The 24,824-nt window shown below is 25.5% G+C and overlaps 1 protein-coding gene across 7 annotated transcripts; it reads left to right on the plus strand.

Moving 5' to 3' along the window:
• Positions 1-4,905: 4,905 nt before the first annotated feature.
• On the plus strand, positions 4,906-24,780 carry LOC123266269 (serine/arginine repetitive matrix protein 2). Of its 7 annotated transcripts, none has more exons than XM_044730416.1 (11): positions 4,906-5,068; positions 5,312-5,543; positions 6,253-6,360; positions 9,699-9,980; positions 13,530-13,658; positions 15,695-15,770; positions 16,571-16,626; positions 17,705-19,231; positions 19,265-19,765; positions 21,225-21,398; positions 24,290-24,779. In XM_044730416.1, the coding sequence occupies exons 2-11, from the start codon at positions 5,317-5,319 to the stop codon at positions 24,438-24,440; spliced, it is 3,231 nt and encodes a 1,076-aa protein (XP_044586351.1). In that variant the 5' UTR covers positions 4,906-5,068; positions 5,312-5,316; the 3' UTR covers positions 24,441-24,779. The 7 variants fall into 7 exon arrangements, with proteins under 7 accessions (XP_044586351.1, XP_044586354.1, XP_044586350.1 ...); XM_044730419.1 differs by adding an exon at positions 24,065-24,092 and having other exon boundaries at positions 17,705-19,765; positions 24,290-24,427; XM_044730415.1 differs by having other exon boundaries at positions 17,705-19,765.
• The last annotated feature ends 44 nt before the right edge of the window (positions 24,781-24,824 follow it).

Genomic DNA, 24,824 nt, shown 5'->3' on the forward strand with positions numbered 1-24,824 from the left:
TGAAAGAAATCGAGACTTTGAAAATAATATTTATCAACAGTATGAAACAGCTTGGACGTATGACCCTAATTTTCTAAAGAAGATACCACCGCTGACAAGTATTAACGTCTCTGGAAATAATAATAATAACAATAATCATAACAATAATAATAATAACAATACTAATATTAATAGTAATAATTATAATAGAAATAATTATGAAAATCATTATAATACTACTTATTACAATTATAATTATAATTACACTTATAATTATCAAAATTATTACAATAGTCATTATAATTATAATTATAATAATAATAACAATAATAATAATAACAATAATGGCAATAACAATAATAATAGATATTGAGATTTATAATTCGATAATTTTTTATTTTACTTAGTGAAGAAATTTAATATCATGCTTGTTCTTGTGTTTATATTTTTAGATGATAATTTAATTACTTAATTAAAATAAAAAAAGTTGATAAAATGTTTTATTTTTTAAAAGCATTAAAAAATGCTATAAAAATTAGTAATTAAGTTAATAAAACTGAAAAAGTTTTTTACGACTGAATTTTTTATTGCTATGAAAACAAATATATTTATTTTTAAAATATCATTAATTTATTAATTAATGTGTGAAAAAAAGTTTAATTGTAGAAATACATTAAAATACTTTTTAACACTGGTGGATATCATTTTTAATTATGATATACTTAGGATAAATATCCCAATAGATGGACATATTATTTCTAGATCCACAGATTCGGTAGAATCTGGCGCCAAGTTCCGTTCAAATCCGTTGTAAGCGGAGCGCCAGACTACCGACTATGTTTACTGTAAGCAGAACGGTATTTTGAGGTTGCAAAATTTTATTTAATTCTACGGTACTTCTTGTTCCTAAATTTTATATTATAACAGTAATTCATGCTTTATTTTACTGATATTAATTAATTATATTCAATTATAATAATTGATCTACTTGAAATTATTAAATTTTATCAGCACAAACTATAGCAAGCTCAAAAATTTCGATCCTGACTTTTTTTCTATGTAAAAAGTGACATGCCACAGACTAAATAATTCGAGAATGCATGGTAATCTTCCAATAGATGGGAAACTACAGTTAAAAAAATACATTTCACAGCTTGCATCTTGATCCGCCAGGGTGCGCTGGAATTGTTTTTACATAAACTGTAGCTTCAAGAGGATAGTTTGCTATAAAAAATGCAGCCAACGCGAGATTTAAGTTGGTACTAATTGTAAATTTTTATTATAATTACAAAAAAATACTAAAATAAAAATAAAAATACTAAAATCCGAACAAAAACAGTTTCACTGTAAAAAAATCGCGCCAAGTCCACGTTCATAAGACTATTAAGAAAAAAATTTCTTATTGCTTTACAAAAGATATAAAATAAAAAATAAAAATCAAGTAACCGATATGATTGTATTTGATTTTCGGAAATTTTTAATTTGTTTAAAGTCGCATAAACTACTAAGGTCATGAGCGACTATGGTAGGGGGTAAACTTTTGAGATTGGAACTCGTTTTAATTTTTGGGCTGAGCAGAATAATACACTTAAGTATTGAAAATATTCATTGGTGTACGCCGGACTCGAACCCGGTCCAATGCTTTGGTAAGCAAGGGCCGGATCCGATAGAGCTACTGCGCGCCTTTTTCGGAAATTAAAAAATTTTATTGTAAATTTGAAAATTAAAAAAAATTTTGGAACGTACTTGGTGTGCGTCATTGTGTATTTCAATTTTTTAAAGTCCTAGTAAATAGATTTTACGAATTTCATTAAAAGTAAAATATTTTGCAACCACGCACACTAAACGGTAACCGGGCTCTATATCCGCGGACAAAATATCCCCGACAAAATATCCTTGTCAAAATATCCTTAGACAAAATATCCTTAAGACAAAAAATCCTTAAGACAAAATATCCATGGATAAAAAATCCGTGGACAAAATATTCTTAAGTTCAATAATATTTTTAATTTAATAATCATACTTTTAATATTAAAAATGTGTTAAGTTGACCCTCAATAATTTAAGGGTGTTTATCGAATAAACACACACAAAAACCATGTTAAAAGAGCGCAACACGATTACCCGCGTTTGTGTTGGTCTAATATCGAATAAACACACACAAAAACCATGTTAAAAGGGCGCAACATGATTATCCGCGTTTGTGTTGGTCTAATATCGAATAAACACACACAAAAACCATGTTAAAAGGGCGCAACATGATTATCCGCGTTTGTGTTGGTCTAATATCGAATAAACACACACAAAAACCATGTTAAAAGGGCGCAACATGATTACCCGCGTTTAAAATGAAATTTGAAAAAATTTCTATCTAAAAAAAAAATTAATTTCAAATTAAAATAAAATTAATTAAAAAAACAAACTAATTAAAAAATCAACTTTCATAAAAATTTCTATCTAGAAAAAAATTAATTTTAAATTATAATAAAATTAATCAAAAATTATTTATTTAAAAAAATTAATTTTAATAAAAATTTCTATCTAAAAATAAATGTGACCGAGAACCGAGAATCCGTAGAAACTGTGTTCAATTATAAAATATTATTTTTCAATGTTTCAAAATTGCCGCCTTTCTCAGTTTATATGTTCTAGCGCCATCTCGGAGCGCTTGATCAATGTTGACAATTAATAAGAATATTATTTATATATTTCTGAGTTTTCAACATGTATATGAAACAATTTTATATTAATGATTTAAATGTATTAATGATTAATGATAATAATCTATAAATATTAATTTCAATAAACAACTGTTGCAATTCAGAGTATCCGCGTGTAAATTTATTTGTATTTGATATGTCAATTTTTTATATTTTGTCCACGGATTTTTATCCATGGATTTTTGTCCTAAGGATATTTTGTCTTAAGGATATTTTGTCTGAGGATATTTTGTCCAGGATATTTTGTCCGCGGATATAGAGTCATAGAACCCACTAAATACGTTCCAAAATTTTTTTTTAATTTTCAAATTTACAATAAAATTTTTTTTAATTTCCGAAAATCAAATACAATCATATCGGTTACTTGGATTTTTATATTTTTTTATTTTATATCTTTTTGTAAAGCAATAAGAAATTTTTTTTTCTTAATAGACTTATGAACGTGGACTTGGCGCGATTTTTTTTTACAGTGAAACTGTTTTTGTTCGGATTATTTCTAGAAGCAACTACATTAGTTTTAAGAACAAAAATCTTAAGGAAGTATAGGACGTACATTCCGTTCACTGAGTTTCACTGAGTTCACTTTTATGCATTAAATAACTATATTATTATCAAATAATTGATGATTTATTTTAAATTTGAATAAAATAATAAGTTTTTTAATTTTAAATATTTTTTAAAAAGTTTGGCAACGCAATAAATTTTATTGAAGAGAAAAAAGAAAACGCTGAATAAAAGAGAAAATTGAGAGAAGGAAATTTAAAAGCAAAAAAGAACAGACCTATTAAAAAGAAGAAAAAGACAACATAACGTTTTTAACGTTGTGTTTTATAAATTTATATTGATAATTAATTAATTATTAGTATTCTTTATATTAATATATTTTGTATGTTACTTTACATGAGAAACCATCACGTGTTCAAAATTAATAAAATTACTTTATGATGTATTTTGAAAATTACCATCCGATTTATCACGTTTTCTCTTTAATTTTATCAAGCTTTATTTTTTAGTGGAAAAAATTAATAAATTAATTATTTCTGATATAAATAATGAATCGAAAATATCGCTTGTAAGTAGTGTCTATCTATTGGTATTGACTGTCCATCTACTGGGGTTTTGGACTTTTTCTTACATTTTTCGTTTTTATTAATTACTACAAAGTTTTACCAAGTTTTACTTATTTTTTTCCTGGTTAATTATATATTTTTACATAAATATAATTTACTTTATCACAACTTATCTGTATATTCCTATATTATTTTTTTAATAGAATACGAGAGTTTGCTTAACCGTTCATCTATTGGGGTATTTACCCTAAGTCAGCTGACATAATAATAAAATTAGCCAATATTTTTGATTTTTTTATTTTGCTTAATTTATTAAATTATGACTAAAAAATATTTTTAAAAAATTGCACTTATAGTTTTTAATAAGTGAAAAATTTTTTTAAAATTTTTTTGTAATAATTCTTTAATAAAAAATCATAAAAATTTTTAGATGTCTGCTAACTTTATTTTCATTCAGCTGACACCTGTCAATTTTTAAAATTTTACTAACAAATTAATAATAATAAAATTTCTACTAATTATTTTTTTTTTCAATTTTCACATCTGAAATATTATTATGACATTAAAGTTAGCAGTCACATCACAATTTTTTCATTTTATTTAACAAAAAAATTTGTTCGCCAAAAAATTATTTTTAAAAAATTACATTTTTAATTTATTAAAATTTCTATAAGTCAATTTTTTTTTGCCATAAATTATTTGTTATAAAATTCTTAAAACTATTAAATATATGCAAAATTAATTTTCACAAAATTATTATTAAATTTTTTTCATAATAATTTCATTGATATTAATTTATAAAAACATTTTCAATACCTGTCAACTTCAGTGTCACTTTTTAATTAAATTTATCAAAATATTAATTAAATTTTTCTATAAAAAGCTATTTTTATTTGAAGAAATTTTTTTTTAATATTACAGATAAAATTTTATAGAATAAAATTTGTTAGTTAAATTTTTATCAAGTAACTGTCACTCAAAAAACAAAAATGGCGGTCTGGTACATGCCGGCTTAAAAAAAATTCCGCGCCAAATTTTTAAATTTTTCCCGTCAGAGCGCTGCGAGTAATTTCTCAAGTTCCCTCTCCCCACTAGCGAATTACACGGCTGTGTTGGTAACTAATTAAAAAAACGCGCCATCTTTATCAGTACTATTTTGTCTAGTGTCCGATCGGTTGTGTCGTTGTGTGTGCTTAATTTAACTAATCGATCCTTTTTTTTCTTAATATTTTATTATTTAAGCAGCCGAATGATTGTCGGATACTTCACCGGGTCATCAATAATTAATTAATCTGTCAAGTGAGTATTTACATAACATATACATCTACAATCGATTAATGCTAATAATTACCTTTAAATTCGATCAATAATTCTATTTCTAACCTATTAATGTGAAAATGATCCGGTTGAAATCATCTGCTCCAATTTTTATTTATTATAAATTATAAATAGTAAATTTATACACGTTTTTTTTTTTTACTAAATAAAAAATATTATTATTAATAATTTATTAATTAATTAATCAATTTATTTATTTATTAGGCAACATGTACAATGGAATTGGCTTGCAAACGCCCCGTGGATCTGGTACTAATGGACATGTCCAGCGTAATTGGGCAGTTGTACGTAAAACTAAAGACAAAGTTGACTACAAATCAGATGATAAATTAGACTCAATAAACAAGCAACCGAATAAAGATATTCTTGATCATGTTAGAAAGAGAAAAATTGAACTTAAAGTTGCTGAATTTGCAGATAATCTTGAGGATAAAGGGTATTTATTATTTTTAATATTAAATTTGTTTTAAAAATATTTTATAAGTTTTTTTTTTTCAAATAAATTATAACAAAAAAATTTTTTTTTAATTTTTAATTCAATTTTTTTTATCAAATAAATTATAACAAAAAATGTTGAAAAAAATTTTTAATTCAATTTTTTTTATCCAGTAAATTATAAAAAAAATTTTTTTCTTAAAATATTGACAAAAATTTTCAATTTAATTTTTTTTATCAAATAAATTATGAAAAAAAAAAATTTTTTTTTAATTTTGACAAAAATTTTTGACTCAATTTTTTTATTAAATAAATAATAAAAAAATTTGATTAAAAATATTTACAAAAATTTTTAATTAAATTTTTTTATCAAATAAATTATGGCAAAAAATTTTTTTTTTTAATTTTTAATTAAATTTTTCTATCAAAAAAATTTGATTAAAAATATTGAAAAAAATTTTTAATTCAATTTTTTTATCAAATAAATTATAAAAATTTTTTTTTTCAATTTTTAATTCAATTTTTTTATTTAATAAATTACAACAAAAAATTTTTTTTAAATATTGACAAATTTTTAATTCAATTTTTTTTATTAAATAAATTATAACAAAAAATTGTTTTAAAAATACTGATAAAAATTTGTTAAATAAAATAAAAAAATGATCTCTAAATAACTAATAATTAATTTTTATTAAAAACAAATTAAACAGATACACTGCTAGTGAAATAAAAGAAAAAATTTCACAATATCGAGAAATATTAATGGACAATGGATCAAAACCTCCTCCAGTACCAACAGATGAATTTGGACGTGTAATGTGAGTAAAAAAAAAATAAAATAGTTATTAGGGATGTTAATTTAATTTAAATGAATAAATAAAATAAATAAAATAAATAAAAAAGACGTTTATCGATCGTGCAAAAAAAAAAAAAATCGCTTAGCGACTCCCGGGACTGACCTGGGTATGATAATAAATCCAGGCTTGTGATTTTCATCCCCCGAGTATATATATATATACATACAGGTCATCCCTTCTATTTGAGAGCGTTCATCCGGTTTCAATATCGACTTCCCGTGGCGCCGGCGCTTCTCGTCAGACAGAATAACACAGAATTAGTATAAGAGAAGAGCAAGATGTGCGCAACAGTAAAGATTATATTGTATACAGATATTTAAAGCTGTAAGTGGGTATGTGTATTAGTAACGTGGTTACTCCGAGGATCTACCAGCATTCTTTAGAGCCTCAGTGCGGGTATGGACCGGCGCCGCGACGCCTTAAATAATCACGGGCTCCAATTTAAGATGTAATAAAGAAGGCGGATTTAATATTTAGCAAAAATGTAGTCCGTGTTTTTATTAACGAGTTTATAACTCATAAAATCACATAAGTCTTCCATTAGGATTAATTAATTATAAATTATAAAAAATAATTAATCATAATAATTAATTATAAATATAAAAAAAAAAATATTAAATTTAATTATCGAATTTATAATGTTAAAATTAAAGTGAATTTTTAAATTAATTTTTTCAACTTTTAAATTAATTTTTAAAATAAATTTAAAAAAATAATTAATTAATTAATATAAGCTACTAAATTAATTAAGTGTTTAGTGTGCCTAATCTAAAGTCTTCCGTAATTGATAAATAAATATATTTACACGATTTATACGATCAAATTAATTGTAAGCGTTGAAGAAAATTATTAAGGATCAAGCAATAATTGACAAGAATAACATCCGGTTGAGAAACAGGAAGGATTTATAAGGGAACAATTTTATCCAGATTATAATTGGTATATTTTATTACAATGTCTGATTTATCAATGACTATGTCACTAGCGCCGAAAATGCCACGAGGACGCGGTCCTGTCGATGGACGTGCCTTTTTCGAACGTCTCTGGCGTGGAAATTTTTTTCTAGACCGGCAAAAAGCGTTCAAACGCACTCGTAAAAGAAAATTACAAACAGCCAATGGGAAAAAGAGGATTCAGCAGCAATTGCAAGCTAAGCAACAACATTGTTGCTGCTGTCAGAGAATTCAATTTCATTTACTTGCTGGTCGGCGCAATAGTATGAGATCTGTTGTTAGGTGAATTTGTTTTAGTAATTTTAATTGTTATTGTTATTGTTAGTTTGGGAATAAGACGAGATAATAAGATTAGTGTCACTTTTTTATTTAATTTAGAAGATTATGTATTTATTGGATTTAAGTATTTTGTTAAAAGGTTTCATATCTTTTAATTAAATCATTTTTTATTTATTTTTATTTATAAAAAATTATTTAAAGTAATTAAAAATTTTTTTTATTTGTTTAAATTAAAAAAAAATTATATTGAAGTAATTTATAATTTAACATTCATATTTAAATGAAAAAAAAAAATTTTTTTATTTGTTTAAATTTAAAAAAAAATTATATTAAATTAATTTATAATTTAATAAAAAAAATTTTTTTATTTGTTTAAATTAAAAAAAAAATATTTTTAATTTAATATTTACATTTTAATTAAAAAAATTATTTTATTTTATTTGTTTGAATTTAAAAAAAATTATATTAAATTAATTTATAATTTAATATTTATATTTTAATTTAAAAAAAAATTTTTTATTTGTTTAAATTAAAAAAAACAATTATATTAAATTAATTTATAATTTATTATTAATTATTTATGTTTTAATTTAAAAAATTTTTTTTTATTTATATGAAAAAAAAATTTAATAATCATAAAATAATTTTATATTTTAATATTGAAAATTTTTTAATTAAAAAAAATTTTTTTTATTGCTTATATGAAGAGGAAAAAATTTTTATAAATTTTGTGTTTTAGTATTGAAAATTTTTTAATAAAAAAATTTTTTTTGTTGGGACAAAAAAATTTTTTTTTAATAAGTTTTAATAAATAAAATTTATGATAATGAAATTAGGATATAGTAGGTGTTAAATTAAAAGAAACTCCGGTATAAAAAGAGCTCTGGTGATAGTGATAAAAGAGAACAGTGCAGCAGGGAACTGTATTGATCGCAAGCGCGAGGTTTAAATGTGAATAGGGGTGGATACTCTGAGCCCCTGGGTTTTCATTTAAGGGCGAGGGGGTTTATAGTTGCTGACTTGGCGTCGGTTGCCAGTACATTATGTCATCTACGCTCTAGTAGTAATCATTAATACTGTTTAAACCACAATAAATATTTATTAAATTAAATAATAAATTAATTTATAAAATATGACTGTGAAATTAACATCCCGGTTTGGTTTTATTAAATAATAGTTTTGTATTTATATTAAAGTTAGACGTCTGAAAATTTTATTTTTCTTTAAAAATAAATTAAAGAATTATTTTAGAAAAGAATAATGAATTTTTTAAAATAAATTTTTCTTGTAAAAATTATTTTTTGAAAAAATTCATAATTTTTTTAAATAAATTTTTTTTTGTGAAAATTGTTTAAAAAAAAATCACAATTTTTTTTTTTAATTAAATTAAATAAAATAAAATAAAATTTAAAAAATTAAATAAAATAAATTTAAGAAATTAAATAAAATAAATTCAAGAAATTAAATAAAATAAAATTTAAAAAATTAAATAAAACAAAATTAAATTTTTCTTGTGAAAAATTATTAAAAAAATTTATAATTTTGAAAAACAAATTTTCTTGTGAAAATTATTTGTGAACAAAATTCATAATTTTTAAAAAAAATTTTTCTTGTGAAAAATTATCGTTTAAAAAAATTCATAATTTTTTTTAAAATCAATTTTTTCCTGTGAAAATTGTTTAAAAAAAATTTTTCTTAAGAAAAATTATTTTTTGAAAAAATTCATAATTTTTTTAAATAAATTTTTTTTGTGAAAATTGTTTAAAAAAAATTCACAATTTTTTTTTTTTAATTAAATTAAATAAAATTTAAAAAATTAAATGAAATTAATTTTAAAAAATTAAATAAAATTTTTCTTGTAAAAAATTATTAACAAAAATTTACAAGTTTTTTTAAATAAATTTTTCTTGTGAAAAATTATTTGTTAAAAAATTAAGAATTTTTTTAAAATAAATTTTTTTTATGAAAATAATTTATTAAAAAAATGATAAAAAATTACCAGATGTCTAAATTTTAGTATAATAAAATATTAATTAAATAATAACTAAATAATAAATATATTTTCAGTGTACGAGAGACACATCAAGTAGCAGAAGCGCAGCAAGAAAAAAATGCTAAACTCCGTGAAGCATTTGGAATCTCCGAGTTCTTCGTGGAAGGCAGCAGCTTAGACCCAGAACGTCGAACCCGCGAAGCAGAAGCTCGGGCCGCTGCCAGCAAGTACGAGCTGGTGCACAGCCCCAGCCCGGTGGCAGAAGATCCGGAGCCAGTCGCTGAGAAAAAAGTAAAACGCAAAAGGTCCAGCAGCAGCAACAAGAAGAAGAAGGGGAAGAAACACAAGAAGGACAGGTAGACAATAGTGTGTACAATTGTGCGTGTCTCTGGAGGCTGGAAACGTTTCGGCTGCTTAATCACTTAAATAACTCACCAGTTTTTATTTGCATTACTATCGAGTAGCCGAACTCGCGAGTCGAGGCTCCAAGACCCCCGATAGAGATGCTTGGCCCTAGTAGTTTCCTATCATCGTTTTTTTAATCATTTTTCTTATTAAATTATATTAATAATTGTTATTTATTATTATTGATAATATTACTACTATTGATATTATTTATCCCAATTTTAAAAGAATATTTTTATTATTACTGTAAACGCTTTTGTTCGACACATCTACGTCAGTTTTGAATCATTAAATTCGCCTACTGTCTCATACCCCGTACATCTTTCTCTGTTTCAAACAGAACTGAGGAGGACTGAGTGCCTACCCAGTAGGTAAGTTCGTCGCGAATTGATTTTAAAGAAAAAAAAAATATTTATTTATTTAAACTTTATCTTTACAAAAGTTCCTGGCGGTGTACGGAATTTATTTTAAGTAAATGTTTGCTAATTTTATTCCAGGGTAAAATAAGGGCTGTAAATATTGACCAGTTCAGATAAAATTAATATTAATTATTTGGAAATTTTTTGTCAGAGTTATCAGCTGAAATGAGTGTTATTTTTTTAGTTTTAATAAACTATAATGCTTTTTTTATTTAAAAAACACATTGATAATTAATCTTTGATATTTATTTTTGACAAATATTTATTGATTATCTATATTATTAAGAGAATGAGAAAAATTTTGTGGCCAGTGTATTTATATGATAAAATGGGTTTTTATGATTAAATTTGGTATCATTGGGAAGGTCGACTTGAATTTGTGCCTTTTCAAGGTTTTATATTATTCTCATCAATAGTCAATTTCTAATGATGATAAATATTTAGGCTGGATTAGAAAATACTCTATCTCTAGATATATAGTAAAGAAATGACCCTGTATCTTGTGAACTATTGACATTTTTAAAGGTATAAGCTCATCTTGATGTTATACTCATCAAGAGCTTTCATTTGAGTACCCACATCAGATTTTCATATATTTTATATATTTATATATTTTACAAATACCATATATATAAAATATATAAAAAATGCTATGTGGGTACTTAAACGAAAAGTCTCGATGAGTGTAACATCAAGATGAGCTTATATCTTTAAAAATATTAATAATTAAGAAATGACCTTGTATCTTGTGAACTATTGACATTTTCAAAGATATAAGCTCATGCTGATGTTACACTCATCAAGACCTTTCATTTGAGTACCCACATCAATTTTTCATATATTTATATTTATTATATATATATATATGAAAAGTATATGAAAATGCATGTGGGTACTCAAATAAAAGCTTTTGATGAGTGTAATATCGTGATGAACTAATATCTTTAATAACGTCAATAGTTAAGAAATGACCTTGTATCTTGAGAACTATTGAAATTTTTAAAGATATAAGCTCACCTCGACATTACACTCATTGATACCTTTCATTTGAGTACTTACATCAATTTCTCATATATTTTATATATTTATATATTTCATAAATACCATATATATGAAATATATAAAAAATGACATGTGGGTATTTAAATGAAAGGTCTCGATGAGTGGAACACCGGAATGAGTTTATATCTTAAAAAATGTCAATAATTAAGAAATGACCTTGTATCTTGTGAACTATTGACATTTTTAAAGATATAAGCTCATTCTAATGTTACACTCATCGAGACCTTTAATTTGAGTACCCACATTAATTTTTCATATATTTTATATATTATATATATGTATATATGAAAAATATATCAAAAATGCATGTGGGTACTCAAATGAAAGCTCTTGATGTGTGTAACATCGGGATGAGCTTTACATCTTTAAAAAGGTCAATAGTTAAGAAAGTACAGTGCAATTTAACAAAAGTTTGCTAGTAAAATACTTAATTTTATTTAAATTTGTCATAAATGTACTTACCAAACATGGCAAAATTCTAATGACTAATTTTCACAACTTCTAACATTTGTAAACTTGTTTTTTTTTTTTTATTATAACAACTGCATATATTTATGTGCATGCTTAAATTTTTATTTAAAGTATATTTAAAAATTTATAATAACCTACTAAATATAATATTAAATTACTAGATTATTTAAAATAAAATTTTTATGCTGCCTGGTCATGAATTTTAAAATCAAATTTTTATATTATAATTTTAAAGATAAATTTTCTCTTGCTTTGGCATTTAAATTTAAATAAATAAATAAATAAATTTTCTCTTTAAGTATAAAATAAAATAAAAAAGAAAGTATAAAATTACATAATTTAAATCAAAAGCCTTTGAATTCTTCTATGAGCTTGAACTCAGGGAGGCCTAGGGATCAAAGTCTGCAAATTTTCTAAAATTTTTCTAAAATAATTTATATTATATATTGATATGTACAATACAAAATTACACTGCTCTGATCTATGATTGTTTATATTTTTCTTTTTTTTTTTTTTTTCTTATGCTGTCATATTGTGTCAAATCTTTCATTTAAAAATGACTATGTTTATGGTTTTACATGTACTTTAATTATATTTTTTTTTTTTTGTATTTTTGCCATTTGGCTTTTTGCTTTGTCATTTAAATTTGAATAAATAAAAATTAAATAATTAAAATATTTAAAATAAAATTGTTAAGCAGCCTGGTCAATATTTAGTTTTTTTTTCCTCAATTTATTAAAAATAAAAATTTAATTTTATTAATTTAATTAAAATCTTAATAAAATTATCAAACATTCACTTGCGGATATAGTTTAAAATATAAATACTAGGAAAATATATACTTTTTATTTTGTTATATCGATAAAAAAAAAGCCTATTGTTAATGTCATCTCTCTATTTTTTTCTGACAAGTCCGTCCCTATCGATGGTTATCAAGGTAATACTAATCCCATATTATAATCAATACAATCCTCATAAATCTCTCGTGTACTATTTTATTGTGTTGATTAAAATAATTATTTTAAAAGATTTAGTTCTTTTAAATTTTACTGTAAATGAATTTATTTTATTTTTTTATTATTGTTAATTATTAATTAATTTATTAGAACATTAGAGTGAACTAAATCTTTTAAAAAAAAGTAGTCGATTATTTGTTTTAACTGTTCTGAGGCACTAACTGTGTGTTACTTCAAGTCCACGTTTTTTAATACTCTGAATTATTTTTAATGTAATTAATTATTATTATTACAATAATAATAATTAAATTAAAGGGGTTTATTGGAAATTTTTATGTGTTCACTTGTAATTATTTGTACATAACACTGTCGTACTATCGACTACGATTTATTTGCTATCAGCACACAAGATATGCACTTGACGACATAAGGAGACGTCCACTGCAAGATTATTAGATATATAATGATAAAAAAAATCATTTTTCATCTTTTATTCATTAATTAAATTATACATTATAAATGTATACTTTATTTATAAATTTTATTTTGTGATTGTAAAAAATACTTTATTTTTTTGTATAATTTTTAACAGATCCGAGTCACCGAAAGAAAAATCTAAGAAGAAAGACAAGTCTAAGAAAAAAAAGAAAGACAAAAAACATAAAAAAGTTGAAGTCAGTTCTTCTGATAGTGACTCCAGCGATGATTCTGATGATAGCAGGTAATTTATATTATTAAGAGAATAAGAAAAATTTTGTGTCGGATTTTTTAGTGATATTTAGGCTGCATTCGAAAATGTTCTATTTCTAGATACATAATTAAGAAATGACCTTGTATCTTGTGAAATATTGACATTTTTGAAGATATAAGTTCATCCCGACATTATATTCATCGAGACCTTTAATTTGAGTACCCACATCAATTTTTCATATATTTTATATATTTATATATATTATATATATGTATATATAAAAAATATATCAAAAATGCAAGTGGGTACTCAAATGAAAGCTCTTGATGAGTGTAACTTAAAAATGAGTTTATATCTTGAAAAATATCATAAGTTGACAAAATATATATATAATTTCTTAATTATTGACATTTTTTAAAATATAAGCTCATCCCGATGTTACACTTATCGAGACCTTTCATTTGAGTACCCACATCAATTTTTCATATATTTTATATATTTATATATATTATATATATGTATATATGAAAAATATATCAAAAATGCATGTGGGTACTTAAATGAAAGCTCTCGATGAGTGTAACATCGGGATGAGCTTATATCTTTAAAAATATCATAAGTTGACAAAATACAATATAATTTCTTAATTATTGACATTTTTAAAAATTTAAGCTCATCCCGATGTTACAATTATCGAGACCTTTCATTTGAGTACCCACATCAATTTTTCATATATTTTATATATTTATATATATGTATTTATTAAAAATATATCAAAAATGCATGTGGGTACTCAAATGAGAGCTCTTGATGAGTGTAACATCAGGATGAGCTTACATCTTTAAAATGATCAATAATTAAGAAATAACCTTGTATCTTGTAAACTATTGACCTTTTTAAAGATATAAGCTCATTCTGATGTTACACTCATTGAGACCTTTCATTTGAGTACCCACATCAATTTTTCATATATTTATATAAATGAATATATGAAAAATATATAAAAAATGGATGTGGGTACTCAAATGAAAGCTCTAGATGAGTGTAACATCGGATGAGCTTATATTTTGAAAAATGTTAGTAGTTAAGGAACTACAGTGGAATTTAACAAAATTCATTATTTAATATAGCAAAATTTTATTTATTTATCGTTCACAAGTCACGTCAGTCACATAGTGACTGCAAGGTTGCTAGTTTATATAATTAAGAGAATAAAATTTTTTCTCCTGCGTATTTATATAATAAGTTTTTAAATTAAATTTAAGATCAATGAAAAAGAGACTTGAATTATTGCATTTTAAATGTTTCATTTTATTTTCCAAAATTGTTCATTTATTATGATAACTTTTCGAAGTAGTTAGAAATAGATTAGTATTTCGCGATAAACAAAAATTGTTTATTTATTTATTTTGTTTTGTACATGTCAATGTGGTTGGGTCAAAAATTAATTTATATAATTAAGAGACTAAGAAAAATTTTCAACGGGTATATATCTTTATCGTAAATTGGGTTTGATATTTTTTCAGCGTTAGTCATTTATGATTTAAATAATTGAGAGAGTAAGGAAAATTTTCCGACGAGCTTATTATTATTTTTAAAGGAATTTTTGTAGTTTAATTTGGTATCATCAGAAAGGTCTTCATAAGAATTAGTGCCTAGGTTTTATATATTTTTTAGAAAATTTTTTATTTAAAGTTTTTGGAGGAGTTTTTAATAGTTTGTTGGTTCTATAAATTTGTTCCGTGACATTTGTCCATTAAATTATTAGTAATTGATCCTGTGATAGCACTATTATTTTTAAAATTTATTTAAAAAGTACCCAGACTATGTATAGTGTCATAAATATCAAAAAATCATCAAGTCTAAATTTTCTTAATGACAATCCTTAATTTTCGGCAGTCACGTAGTGACTGCCTGCTAGTAAGCCTCAAAATTTTTAATAAATTAATTTTTATATTAATCACTTAAAAAGATCCTTAAAACCATAATTCAAAAATTATTTTTTTCGACCAAGGACTTATAATCTAATTTTTTTAACTTGAAAAAATTAAATTTTTCATTTTTAGTTCTTCAGAAGCAGAGTCTAAAAAGAAGAAAAAAAAGAAAAAGAAGAAATCTAAAAGCGATGGAAAAAGTAAAGAGGTGAGAATTTTAAATAATTCAAATCTTACTAATTATTTAATAAAATAAATTTACAAATTATAAATGTTTTAAAATTAAACTAAGCACGAAATTGCATGTCCCTTATCACTTTATTTAAAAAAAAAAAAAAAGGAAAATTATATTTTTATTTAAAATTATTTTATTAAAAAAAAAAAAATAATAATTTTTATTTATTAAGTTATTTAAGTTACGCATGATTCCAATGCTTGTTATTGTTAAAGAAAGAGTTTAATCTGATTTTGAAGTTAAGAAAAAAAATCATTATTTCAAAGTGTAAATCTCAGTATTGTTTGTAATTATCAGCGCCATTTGACAGGATACATTCCCTGAGTGAGTACCCGATATGCCGCTACTCAATGTAATAAATAATTCGTAATTTATTATTATAAAAAGTAAATAATTGTATTTTAAAAAAAAAAAAAAAACGAGTTTGCGACTGCTGAATCACTTGTTTTTTTTTTCTTTTGTGTTGAGCACTCAAATCTACGTGCGTTTTTAAATACACGAGGCTTTCTAATCAATTAATGTACAGATTAAGATTAGTTACGATTAGACTATTAAAATAATAGATAAGAGTGTGTATAATAATTTATTTATATTTTTAAAAACTCGCCTGAATCCCATAATAAATATTACTCATTCAGTGAACCCATTACGCAGATTTTGATGAATTTACATTGATAAGTAAGAGAAAGACTGTTGACTGAATGCATGTATTTATGTATATTTTATTCTTAAATAATAATTCATTGCTAATATTTTTTTATTGTTTATTCTAGAAGAAAAAGTCTGCCTCGAAACGTAAACGTCAATCATCTGAGAGTTCTTCTGACTCGTAAGTTGATTTATTTTTTTTTAACAGTAATTACTTCATGAAAATTAAAAAAACAAATTTTTAATCATTTTTTTACGAAGATTTTTAATTAATTAATAAATATTTAATGGTAATTTTGAACTTTGATAATAAATTTTTTTTAATAGCGTGAAAAAAAAATTTCATAATTAAAAAACGACCTTGTATCTTGAGAACTATTGACATTTTTAAAGATATAAGCTCATTCTGATGTTACACTCGTCGAGACCTTTTATTTGAGTACTCACATTAACTTTTCATATATTTTATATATTTATATATTTCACAAATACCATAAATATAAAATATATAAAAAATGCCATGTGAGTACTTAAATGAAAGGTCTCAATGAGTGTAACATCGAATTGAGTTTATATCTTAAAAAATTTCAATTGTTTAGAAATTAAATTTTATCTTGTCAACTATTGCTATAAATGATATTTTTTAAGATATAAGCACATTCTGATGTTACACTCATCGAGACCTTTTATTTGAGTACCCACATCAATTTTTCATATATTTTATATATTTATATATATTATATATATGTATATATGAAAAATATATCAAAAATGCATGTGGGTACTCAAATGAAAGCTCTTCAAGAGTGTAACATCGAAATGAGTTTATATCTTAAAAAATGTCAATAATTAAGAAATTACATTGTATTTTGTCAACTACTGACATTTTTAAAGATATAAGCTCATCCCGACATTACACTCATCGAAACCTTTAATTTGAATACCCACATCAATTTTTTCATATATTTTATATTTTTATATATATTACATATATATGTATATATGAAAAATATATAAAAAATGCATGTGGGTACTCAAATAAAAGCTCTTGATGAGCGTAATATCAAAATGAGTTTATTTCTTTAAAAACTTCAATAGTTAAGAAAGTACAGTTCAATTTAACAAAAATCATTATTTAATACCCAAATTTTTTTTATTTATAATTCGTAGTTTAATTTAAATTGAGAAAAATTTTAAATTAACAAATTTATTTTTTACTTCAAACCTAATTAATTTCAATTAAATAATTAAAATTCCAGGTCTCCCGAGCGTCCAACAAAAAAATCAAAGAAGCAGCAAGAAAAAACCCCCGAAAAACTTCCTATGATCGACCCACTACCCCGGGAGAGACAACCCCGTTCACCAAAGCGTCAAGATCGTCTTCGAGGCGAAACCCCGCCTCCAAGACCGCGAGACTCACCAATACGCCTCGCAGAGAATAAAAAAGACCGCGACAAATCCCCGGAAAAAAAAGAACGAACCCCCGCATTAACCTTACCCTCAAAGCGTCACGAGCGTCGTTCTATCTCTCGAAGTCGGGAGGTACCACGAGTCCCAGACCTATCTCGACCCCGAAGATACTCCCGGCCCCGAAGAAGCCCCTCACCGCGCCGGAGGCGCATCTCCCGGTCCCCTAGACGAACCAGCCGCTACTCGAGATCTCGAAGCCAGAGCAGGCCTCGGTACGACCGATACCGCGGCGGAGTTTCTCGACGCAGACCTTCACCCTTCCGACGACGCAGATCTCGCTCTAGAAGACGTTCTCCTCGTCGAGATCGCCGCCGGCGATCTCCTAGCAGGTCTAGGAGCCGCTCTTCTACCAGTTACTCTCCAGTTCGCAAGAATATTACAGCTGACCGGTTCAAACCTTCCCAGGATGACAAAAAGAAGCCCTTAAAGTCTAGATCATTGTCTAAAACCAGGAAATTAAAGCCTGTTGCTCCAAGAGTCAGCTTGAGGTCTTCCAGCGAAGACGAGGCTGATGTTGATGTTGATGAAGAACAACAACAACAACAACAACAACAACAACAACCTAAGCTTGATGATGTTAATGAAGAAAAATTGAAGGAATTTAATACCTTGAAGCGTCTCCAGTCCGGATTAGCTGCTAAAGCTCGAGAATCTTTGGGGAAAAAATTAAGTCCTAAAGTTAAGGAGAAAAAAGAAGAAAGTGTTTTAGATATTGCTTTGCCTGCTGATCCTCCGAAGACTATATTGACTATGTCAACTGTCCAGCCGATTGTCTTCAGGGATAATAAATCTAAATCAAAGTCTAAATCACCAATTCAATTAAATATCACCAGGTCTGTTGAATCAAGCCGGTCTCCATCTCCAGCTTTGCTTTTAACTCGCGCTGAAGCTGAAGCAGCTGCCGCTGCTTCTAATTCTACTTCTTTGGCTACTGGAGTCTCCAAAAATGCTTCTAATGTCCCGACAATTATTTCAAATACTATTTCTCCGATAAAAATTCACATGAAAATAGCAACACCTCCAGCTATGCTGCTCCAGGATCGAGATATTAAACTTAGATCGCCATCAGAATCCCCGCCGTTGAATAAAATAAATAAAATGAATAAAATACTCAGGTCAAGGTCTCCAAGGTCTCCAAGATCTCCAAGCACGCCGAAAAAGTCTCCAAGCTTGAATAAGAAGTCTTACTCTAGATCTCCGACTCGCTCATCTTCTAGGTCGGTTTCTAGAGATGAAAAAGAAGAGTCCAGGTCGCCGAGACGGAGGTCAGTGTCTGGGACTAGGTCCAAGTCTAGAGAACGTAAAGAGAGGACTAGGTCCAAGTCTAGAGAACGTAAAGAGAGAACTAGGTCCAAGTCTAGAGAACGTAAAGAGAGAACTAGGTCCAAGTCTAGAGAACGTAAAGAGAGAACTAGGTCCAAGTCTAGAGAGCGTAAGGATAGGACTAGGTCCAAGTCGAGGGAAAGGAAGGATAGGACTAGGTCCAAGTCGAGGGAAAGGAAAGAGAGAACTAGGTCCAAGTCTAGGGATAAAAAGTCACTTTCTCCGGTCAAGAGGTCCAGGTCGACTTCCAGGAATAAGTTGTCACCGGCCTCGGCTAGGTCTAAGAATTCGAGGGGGTCCAGATCTTCGTCTGGGTCGAAGCATTCTGGGTCGAGATCTAGGTCCAGGTCTAAGAAGACTAACTCGAGGTCGCCAAAGAAAGTTAGGTCCAGGAGCAGGACCAGGTCGGAGTCACACAGGTCCAGGAGTCGGTCGATGTCTAAGAAATCGCGCAGCAGGTCCAGGTCGGGGTCTAGGGATATTCCTAAGAGGAGTCGCAGTCGGAGCAGTTCTCGTTCTTCTCAAAGGTATGTTAAGATGATTCTGATCTTGATGTTACGGTCATTAAGAGCTTGAATTTGAGTACCCACATCAATTTTTCATATATTTATATATATTATATATATGTATATATGAAAAATATATGAAAATGCATGTGGGTACTCAAATCAAAGCTCTTGATGAGTGTAACATTGAGGTGAGCTTATATCTTTAAAATTATCAATAATTAAGAAATGAACCTGTATCTTGTGAACTATTGACATTTTTAAAGATATAAGCTCATCCTGATGTTACACTCATTCAGAGCTTTCATTTGAGTACCCACATCATTTTTCATATATTTTATATATTTATGTATTTCATAAATACCATATATATGAAATATATAAAAAATGCCATGTGGGTACTTAAATGAAAGGTCTTGATGAGTGTAACATCAGGATGAGCTTATATCTTTAAAATTATTAATAATTATAAAATGACCTTGTATCTTTTGAACTATTGACATTTTTAAAGATATAAGCTCATCCCGATGTTACATTCATCGAGACCTTTCATTTGAGTACCCACATCAATTTTTCATATATTTTATATATTTATATATTTTACAAATACTATATATATGAAATATATAAAAAATGCCATGTGGGTACTTAAATGAAAGGTCTTGATGAGTTTAACATCGAAATGAGTTTATATCTTAAAAAATGATAATAATTAAGAAATGACATTGTATCTTGTGAACTATTGGCATTTTTAAATATATAAGCTCATCCTGACATTACACTCATTAAGAGCTTTCATTTGAATATCCTCATCAATTTTTCATATATTTTATATATTTATATATATATATATATATATATATATATATATATATATATATATATATATATATATATATATATATATATATATATGAATATATGAAAAATATATCAAAAATGCATGTGGGTACTCAAATGAAAGCTTTTGATGAGTGTAACATAAGGATGAGCTTACATCTTTAAAATTATTGATAATTAAGAAACGGCCTTGCATCTTAAGAACTATTAACATTTTTAAAGATATAAGCTCATCCCGATGTTACACTCATCGAGACCTTTCATTTGAGTACCCACATCAATTTTTCATATATTTATATATTATATATATATATATATATATATATATATATATATATATATATATATATATATATATATATGTATATATGAAAAATATATCAAAAATGCATGTGGGTACTCAAATGAAAGCTCTTGATGAGTGTAACATCAGAATGAGCTTATATCTTTAAAAACATCAATAGTTAAAAAAATACAGTGCAATTTACCAAAATTCATTATTTAATAAAGCAAAATTTTATACAATTAAAATTCACAAGTCACAGCAGTCACATAGTGACTGCAAGGTTGCTAATTATTATTTTTGTCTATATATAAAAAAAATTGAATTAAAAATAAAAAATTGATAATTCTAATTCAGCTCAACAAGACGCAGCAGAAGAAGTTTTTCAAGTTCTTCACGATCATCTAACAGTGCGTCTAGTAGATCATCACGTAGTTCAAGCGGCAGCTCCAGCTCAAGTCGTTCACGTTCACCATCAATACCCCGACGCCGAGGTTCACCGAGTTTTCTCGATCGTCGCCGAATCACCAGGTGAATTTTAATTAAAAAAAAAAAAATTTAATAAATATTAGCCAATTTTTTATTTCGGCTATTTTATTATTTATTTATTTTTTTTTTACTGCACCAACTTAAAGTTGTATTCACTCGCTCAGTATAGTACATTTATTTTATTATTTACGTTTATTATTATTATTTTATTTAGTTATTTAATTTTTTTTTTTTTTTTTCGTTTGAGTTCATTTTAAATTATCCAATTACGAGTAATGACAAAAACTAAATGACATAAGTAAATAAATAAAAATAAAAATCGAATCTAAAAAAGTAAAATATCTAAAATGAAATATTTTGAAATTTTTTTAAATAATTGAAGATCAAAATTAAATACAATTGATGATCATTCAATTTGTAACAAAATTTCCTAATTTTCTTCTTTGTTTTTTGTTTGTTACATCTAGCAGATACAGATCAAGGCGCAGGCATAGAAGATAAAGTATTCAGGAATCACACAGATAACTGTATAAAATGATTTTATCATTTTATTATTTTTTCTCTTTCGTTCATAATTAATTAACTGGAAAAAAAGTATTGAAATAATTAATTACACTTTTTTAAAATTAACTTCTGAATAACTCAGTAAAAAATTATTTACAAAAAATATCAAATAAATTTTGATACTAATGAATTAATTAATATACATATATAACAAAAGCCAAATGAAAAATAGATTTTTTTTTAATCTTATGATTTTATTATTTTTTATTTTGTATTTTTTATCATTTTAAATTTAATCATGTGGATGCTCATTATCACCCAACTTTTCGTTTTTTGCATTATCATACGTAGCATGTGTGTATTACCTGTATGTTAATGTTCCTTATTTTCATAAATAATAATGTTATATTATTATCTACACTATAACTTATTGTAAATTGATTTTAAATACAATTGCAAGTAGTTTTTAAAATATTTTATTTGCATTATAAATAAATAAATGTATTTATTAGTTTATTGCTAGTTATTTTTATTTATTTATTTTTATTATTAATGCAATTAAATAAGTTTTTATTAATTAAGTTTTTTAATATTGACGTTTTTGAAGATATAAGCTCATCTCGGTGTTACACTCATGAAGAGCTTTCATTTGAGTACCCACATGACTTTTTGATATATTTTTTATATATACATGTATGTAATATATATATAAATATATAAAATATACGAAAAATTGATGTGGATACTCAAATTGAAGGTCTCGATGAGTGTAATGTCAGGGTGAGCTTATATCTTAAAAAATGTTAGCAGTTCACGAGATACAAGGTAATTTCTTAATTATTAAGAATTTTTAAATTATAAGCTCATTTTGATGTTATAATTATCAAGAGCTTTCATTCGAGTACCCACATGCATTTTTGATATATTTTTCATATATACATATATATAATATATATATAAAATATATAAATATATGAAAAAATTGATGTGGGTACTCAAATTAAAGGTCTCGATGCGTGTAATATCGGAGTAAGCTTATATCTTTAAAAATGTCGTTAGTTAACAAGATACAAGGATATTTCTTAATTATTGATCATTTTAAAGTTATAAGCTCATTCTGATGCTACACTCATCAAGAGCTTTCATTTGAGTACCCACATGCATTTTTGATATATTTTTCATATATATATAATATATATAAATATATAAAATATATGAAAAATTGATGTAGGTACTCAAATTAAAGGTCTCGATGAGTGTAATGTCGGGGTGAGTTTATATCTTTAAAAATGTCAGTAGTTGAGAAGATACAAGGACATTTTTTAATTATTGATCATTTTAAAAATGTAAGCTCATCCCGATGTTACACTCATCAAGAGCTTTCATTTAAGTATCCACATGCATTTTTAATGTATTTTTTATATTTACATATATATAATATGTATAAATATATAAAATATATTAAAAATTGATGTGGGTATTCAAACTAAAGGTCTTAATGAGTGTAACATCGGGATGAGTTTATATCTTCAAAAATGTCAGTAGTTCACAAGATACAATGTCATTTCTTAATTATTGACATTTTTTAAGATATAAACTTATTTCGATGTTACACTCATCAAGACCTTTCATTTGACTACCCACATGCATTTTTGATATATTTTTCATACATACATATATAATATATATGTAAATATATAAAATATACGAAAAATTGATGTGGGTACTCAAATTGAAGGTCTTAATGAGTGTAACATCAGGATAAGTTTATATCTTTAAAAATGTCAGTAGTTTATGAGATACAGGGTCATTTCTTAATTATTAAGAATTTTAAAGTTATAAGCTCATCCCGAAGTTACACTCATCAAGACCTTTCATTTGACTACCCACATGCATTTTTGATATATTTTTCATATATACATATATATAATATATATAAATATATAAATATATGAAAATATTGATGTGGGTACTCAAATTAAAGGTCTCGATGAGTACAATGCCGGGATGAGCTTATATCTATAAAAACTTCAATAATTAATTTTTTTTGATAAAAAAATGAATTATTTATAATTAAAAAAATTCAAATGAATTTTTTTAATTAAAAAAAAAAAGTTAATTGCATTAATAAAAAAATATAATTTATAATTTATTTATAAAAAAACTATAGTTATCACTTTTGTGAATTTTTTTTTGCATCGAAGTGTATCACAAATAATAGAAGAAATTACGGTAAGTACCACCGAATTATTTTTATTTTGCATGATTATTTTTCAAAGCTTGATTATTAAAGAAGAAAATCCAAATCCCTTAACTAAAAATTTCTATTAATTTAAAAAAAAAAAAAAAAAAGAAGAGTGATTAAAAATCTAACAGCATTATAATTACTAAAAAAAAAAGGATAAGGACTAAAGAAAATTGGGTTCTAGTGCTAGAAAGCGACCGATACCATATCACCGGCCAACACCTTCGCCGCAGTCTTCGCCGAGCAGCAGCGAGAGCAGCAGACACAGCGACTGGTCGAGTCCCAGCAGAAGATCTAGTCATTCACCCACACGGAGTCCTTCTTACTCTCGTTAAAATAATTAAAATAATTAAATAAAATTGTAAATGTTAATTTGTCGTTGCATAGCTCAAAAATACGAACTTTAAAATAGTTTAATTAAATTATAAATGCAATCGACTCTAGTCAGATTAAAATTTTAATTATTAAATTAATTGATATTGCAAAGCGACCAATTAAATTATTGTGATTCGAAAAATATTTTAGTGCAATGTTATAATCACCTGTTTCATCATATGTAAATAGATTATTTATACGCTCGATTAATCATAGTATAAAATATGATCTCAGTCATTCCAAAGTGTGTGATTATAATTAAATAATTAATATTTATTAAGCGTGATAATTAGTTTTTTTTTTTTTTTTTTTTTTTTTTTTTTAGGTAAAAATTTATCAATACT

This window comes from Cotesia glomerata, linkage group LG5, assembly GCF_020080835.1.
Source record: "Cotesia glomerata isolate CgM1 linkage group LG5, MPM_Cglom_v2.3, whole genome shotgun sequence".
Taxonomy (NCBI): Eukaryota; Metazoa; Arthropoda; class Insecta; order Hymenoptera; family Braconidae; genus Cotesia; species Cotesia glomerata.

Bases quoted from the DNA above. Each gene is read 5' to 3' on its own strand.
- LOC123266269 (XM_044730415.1), top strand. From the start codon at position 5,317: ATGTACAATGGAATTGGCTTGCAAACGCCCCGTGGATCTGGTACTAAT. The intron at 13,659-15,694 runs GTAATTTATATT...TTTCATTTTTAG, and splicing joins GATGATTCTGATGATAGCAG to TTCTTCAGAAGCAGAGTCTA. The intron at 16,627-17,704 runs GTAAGTTGATTT...TTAAAATTCCAG, and splicing joins TCTGAGAGTTCTTCTGACTC to GTCTCCCGAGCGTCCAACAA.